Genomic DNA, 6174 nt, shown 5'->3' with positions numbered 1-6174 from the left:
TTCTAGAAGAAGTACTTGGCTGTTTGTCATGGTTGTTGTCATTTAATTTGCTCAACAACGAGCACAATTGATGATATTGATCATTAATGAACTATTGCATAGAATGAGCCGATTCTTGTTTGGATTCATTGCCATCATTGTTGATAAAGCCAGTTGTGGAAACATTTGAAACTATGTTTTTCGTTTTGGTAATTTGAAATCCTTAGGAAATCCAATCAATCTATAGCACTTGTTGGCTGTGTGTCCAGATTTCTTACAGAAAGTGCAAGTGAGTTGTTTCTTGGCATTGACGTTCATTGAAGCAGAGTCAGGAGTAAAATGTGAAGGAGAATATACTTCTCGTTGTTTTTCATCCTGGATTAGCAAGGCATAAGCCTTGGTAACAGACGGGAGAGGTATCATCATGAGAATGTTGCTGCGAGTAGAGTTGTAATCGCTATTTAGCCCCATGAGAAATTTAATGAGTTTTTGATTTTGTTGAAATTCCTGCATTTCACGAGTAGCAGTGCAAGTATATTTTGGAATGATTGAGAGATCGTGAAATTTATCCCAACATCTCTTCAGTTTAGTGAAATAAGTGGCCATATCTGTTGAACCTTGAGTGAGATCTGAAATCTCCTTTTAAAGTTGATATAGTTTGGCCCCATTAGATTGTCCAAAACGATCCTCTAAATCCTTCCAGATCTCTTCAGCAGATGAAGAATAAAGGACAGATTCAGAAATGTCACTTGAAAGAACAATTAAGATCCATGACATCACCATATGATTGCAGCGTTGCCAGACATCGAAGTTATTGTGATCAGAAGCAGGTTTGATGACTTTACCATTGACGAAGCCAAGTTTATTCTTCGCTGATAAAGCTATTGTGATAGCTTTCTTCCATGAACCAAAGTTTGATCCATCAAAAGATTTAGCAACGGGCATCATTCCAGGATGATCTGAGGGGTGAAGGTACAGAGGATCGGAAAAATTGACACGAGAAACATTCGTTTGAGTTTGATCTCCCATTGTTGAAGATAAATGATGAATGAAGATGAAAATGTGGAAATGAAAATCAAACAATCAATCGCAAGAAAAAAATAATAATAATTCAGGTTGATCGGAGAAGACAACCGGAATCATAACAAGATCGAAAATTTTAACCGGAAATATGATCGGAACGAGATCCTTGCTCTGATACCATCAAGATTTGTGTAGAATTGAGAGAATTGAAAATAGGAAGAACAAAGAATTCATTCATTCCTGATCAGTTATTACAATACAATAAACAAAAACTATATATACAGAGCATCTAACTAATCGATTATATGGAAACCGATACATGTGCCATACACGTGAGCTTCTGACTAATTAACTACTTCGTGATGCTCACGTGACTTAGCATCTAATATACTATCAATGATAACTGTTGACTCTATGCTAAAAGGAAGGATAATGCATGCAAGGAAGAGTAGACGTGAACAACTAATCAGGAGCACTAGCTCCGTTATTGACATATGAGGAAAAGACCAAGTCTTCCTCCTAGATATATGCAAACATGACTATTATGCTACTTTAGTTCAGAAAACATTGGACTAAGCTAACGAAACATGTTCGTATCAATACTCTGCTCCTCGAAAATGGCCTTGTCCTCAAGGCCGACACTGTTTGTTGCATGAAAGGTCGATGGTGGGTCGGTTTCGGATTGAAGAACAAGGAATTTCGGTGGGTTACATTGGTGGCCCGGTTGGTACTTCGTCGGAAAATTGTAGCAAAGGCCTTCAACACGTCGTTTTTGCATGTCGGTGGGGATTAACCTTTTGATCGGAAGTGTTGAGGAAGGGGGGTCGGCAACAAGGGTGGATTCGTTGATGGCGGTTCAGAGTTCCCATGAGCAAGAAGAAGTGGAACACGGAGCTTGTCCTCAAATAGTTTGGCAAGACCATATGTTTGGTGAAGGGTAAGTGGGTTGTGTATAGCAATCTCGTTTTGGATGTCTAACAAGAGACCAAAAATAAAGCAATTACAAAGAGCTTCCTGTGATAAGTCGTTAACACAATTGCCGAGTTGTTCGAAAGAGGCTCGATAGGATGCCACCGTTGATGTTTGCTGAAGTTTGAAAAGATTGGCTTGATGGTTGTCGTAGGAAGACGGACCGAAACGAAGCTCGAGTGATCGACATAATTCTGGCCATGTGGTTAATAATTGGTTGTTAGCGAGATGCTTGTACCAGCTAAGAGCCTCCACAGTGAAATAAAAAACAGCCAAAGGAAGTCGTTAGTTGTTGGGCATTTGTTAGTAATCAAAATAATTGTTGGCTTGGAAAAACCAATCTAACAGGTTCGATCCATCAAAGGTAGACAGAGAGATTTTCGGTGGTCGCAGGTTTGCTGGTTGTTATGGCACGGAGGCAGCGGCGTTGGTGGTGGAGGGTTATTGATGTGTTGGTTGGTCATAAGTTGGATCAATTGATCCAGTTTGGCATTGGTACCGGTGGTAATTTGAGCAATATGGAAGAGATGAGTGTGAAGGGAATCAATGGGATTATCGGTGTTTGTGACATTGGAGTTGTCGGAGGTGGATCCACTATTTTCTTATTTGGGAGGCATGAGGACGAAGAATGAAAGCACCAATTGATAGAAGCTTATTTATGGATAGCGAATCCCCTAAGCATATATATACAAGAGGCACTGAAAGAACCAAAACAATAACACAAATTAAAACTAAATTTTCCGCTGTTCTTTTACTAAACCCAAACATTACAATTTATAAGGTAAATGATAACTGACTCTATGCTAAAAGGAAGGATAATGCACGCAAGGAAAAGTAGACGTGCACAACTAATCAGGAGCACTAGCTCCCTTATTGATATGTGAGGAAAATACCACATCTTCCTCCTAGACTTATGCATACATGACTACTATGTTACTTCAATTCAAAAAACTGGTGGACTAAGTTAATGAGACATGTTCGTATCAGTACCACTAGTCTCTACTCAAAATATGGGATACTAACCATTTTAGAACATTACAAGGTTTCATAAATTCATCCCAAGACTGCTATGCAACCTAGACCTATGTATGGCCATTAGATCGAGTCTACGGGTTGAAGTGGACTTTAGGAGCTCTAGAACTTGAGATCACTTGGAAGAAAGACAACGACCAGCTATACTCCGTGTACTCCGTGAGGAGATCTTAAGAATGCACTCTGATGTGCAAATTAGTATTTGGTCAAGGTGAGGTGAAAGTAGATAGCTTTCTGATAGAGATAGTTATGAATATATCTCCTTTATTGAGAGACCGTCTCTCATATATATAGGGTTCATGAGATACATTTGTTACTATGAGATCAATAACGATAGGGATGTGCCTAACATGTAATGAAACAAATCAATTCGTTGTTGGGTATGTGTCTCTTCCTAATAAAGTTGTTTTTTTTTCAACAAACATTATTTACCACAACCGTGATGTAGTTTCATGTAGCGCTTTGATTATATGCAAGGATGATGTGATGCAATCTGGATCAACCATCTGGTTGTGAGTGCCACAATTGAAGGGTTTTGAGCATCCTAACAACCTTAAGGTGCACATACAACCCTAGAATCTTTGGAACTATGTTTTCTCTATTATACATGCAAAATGATTTCCAAAGCCTTATCATATCTAGCATGCAATCCTAGGTACATGAATAACAAAAATTCTAGATAGAATTACATACCTTTTTCCTTGTAGTAAGTAGCTTGGAGTTTATGAGCCTAGCACCAATAGTGTGGATGCCTCAAGTGGTGTCACAAATCACCAAAACAAGTTGGAAGCTCTTGAGAGAATAAGAACACTATATGAAATCGGCCACACTCTTTATGCTCACACACTAGTCCATTTCACGTGCTAAAGACCCCTTTATATAGTATGGAGGATTAGGGTTACATGCATGCAAACCCTAATACCCTTGACCTTTCATTTACATAGGATCCATGGGTTAAAAGCTCCATGGACTATCCATGAACTTCATATACTCTTAGCCCATCCTAAATAAATCTTAGCCCAATCCATATATATATATATATATATATATATATATATATATATATATATATATATATATATATATATATAAGAGTCCATATTTTATTAGCCTCATTTGATCACTAAATTAATTCCAAATTAATTGGTGATCAATACTAATTAAATAATATGATTTCATATTAATATATTATAACTTATAATATATTAATATATCATAAACATCTTATTCTCAAAATTATATCCATACAAATTGTTCGGTGAAGTGCAACCCAAATGAACCATGTCGGGTCGGGTCAAGACTTGGATAAGTCTGATAACTATAGTTGCAAGTATAACTTCAAGAACCAACCGGCAATCGTAGCTCTTTAAAACTCTGTTGAACCATGAAGCGCCATTTTAGATAAGTGATCATATAATCCTCTGTTCTCAAGATATCAGCCGGACAAATACATGGAACAATGTCGTACTTATTGTCCAGTAGTTTGTTTCTCGATCTATTGACTTGTTTGACATATAACTAAATTGAACACGTCAATTAGGTTCTGATCGGGCCCGACACATAAGTCAAAACAAAATCATCGAGGGGCCCATATATCGCTTCTAATCCTAGAAGGAACATATAAGCTTCGACTCATATGCTTGTACTGACTACTTGTTGAATTATGCACAAAAGAACGTTTTATGACATCAAGTTTCTGATGCGTTTTCGTACAATCAATGGATAACCAACTCATAGTCAACAACTCATATCTCTAGGTTTGAAGATTTATATGATATTATCATCTCACGATCACTCGATATAAATTCCATGAAGTGATACAAGTGAGCATGGGTTTAATCCAATACTCAGCCCTTATGAGTACTCATGAATGTTGCAGCAACCATTGCTATGTCTAATACACCTTAGACAAATCTACAAGCCGAATTCATGATAGTCTTAATTCAATACCTACTTCCAATGTATGACCGACTGTGGAGAGTTTGAATAATATAATTATTCTGGAAGTCAAAACATGCAAAATTGAAACAATAGTAAAGGATTAACATAAGATAGTAACACTTTACTCATAAATAAACAACAACTTTTGTTTAATCACCAAATGTCAATTACATTTTACAAGTTTCAAAAATAGCTATCTAATTATTAAAACTAATATCGTCCCTCAGCCCGATGCTTCTTGCATGCTGCAAATGCCTAACCCTAGTCAGTCCCTTCATGAGGGGATCTGCAAGATTTTCTTCTGACGATACCCTCTTTGCCACGAGGAGTCCTTCTTCTATCTTGTGTCTTATGAAGTGATATTTTCTGTCAATGTGTCTGGATCTACCATGATCTCTTGGTTCCTTGGCTAAGGTAACCGCACTATTGCTGTCACATAAAATTTCCATAGGCTCCTTTATAGCTGGTACAACTCGAAGGTATCCGATGAAGTTCTTTAGCCATATCGCCTCCCTTGCTGCCTCGCTTGCTGCTATGTACTCTGATTCGCAAGTTGAATCAACTACTGTCTCCTGCTTGGAACTTTTCCAAGTAATTGCTCCTCCATTAAGGGTAAAAACCCAGCCTGACTGAGAGCAGAAATTATCCCTATCAGTCTGAAAGCTAGCATCGCTATACCCAACCACTCTCAAGTCATCACTCCCACCGAGGATAAGGACCCAGTCCTTAGTCCTTCGCAGGTACTTGAGAAAATTCTTTACCACAGTCCAGTGAGCCATGCCAGGGTTTCCCTGATATCTGCTAACCATGTTTAAAGCAAAGGCCACATCAGGGCGAGTACAAGTCATAGCATACACGACCGAGCCAACAACAAAAGCATATGGTAATCGACTCATCTCAGCTATCTCAGCCTATGTACTCGGACTCTGAGTCTTATTCAGTTTGGCATTGTGCTGGATCGGTAAATCCGCTTTCTTGGAATTCTGCATGTGGAACCTTTTCAACACCTTATCCAAGTAGGTACTCTGACTAAGTCCAGTTAGTCTCTTACTCCTGTCTCTCAGTATCCTTATCCCTAGGATATAGGCAGCTTCTCCAAGGTCCTTCATAGCGAAACACTTCCCAAGCCAGGACTTAATCGCCTGCAAAGTTGGGATGTCATTTCCTATGAGTAGTATGTCATCCACATACAGTACCAAAAAGCTAACTATACTCCCACTAGCCCTAACA

At 38.4% G+C, this 6174-nt stretch overlaps 1 protein-coding gene across 1 annotated transcript; it reads right to left on the bottom strand.

The window, feature by feature from the left end:
* Nucleotides 1-621: 621 nt before the first annotated feature.
* LOC145139815 (uncharacterized) lies at nucleotides 622-1008 on the bottom strand. The gene has a single exon (XM_079073511.1). The coding sequence runs from the start codon at nucleotides 1006-1008 to the stop codon at nucleotides 622-624; it is 387 nt and encodes a 128-aa protein (XP_078929637.1).
* Between the last annotated feature and the right edge of the window lie 5166 nt (nucleotides 1009-6174).

Source organism: Lactuca virosa, chromosome 9 (genome assembly GCF_052849685.1).
Source record: "Lactuca virosa cultivar CGN04683 chromosome 9, Lactuca_virosa_CGN04683_v6, whole genome shotgun sequence".
NCBI lineage: Eukaryota > Viridiplantae > Streptophyta > Magnoliopsida > Asterales > Asteraceae > Lactuca > Lactuca virosa.
The sequence above is the reverse complement of the archived record's forward strand: the minus strand, read 5'-3'. Positions and strand labels throughout refer to the sequence as shown.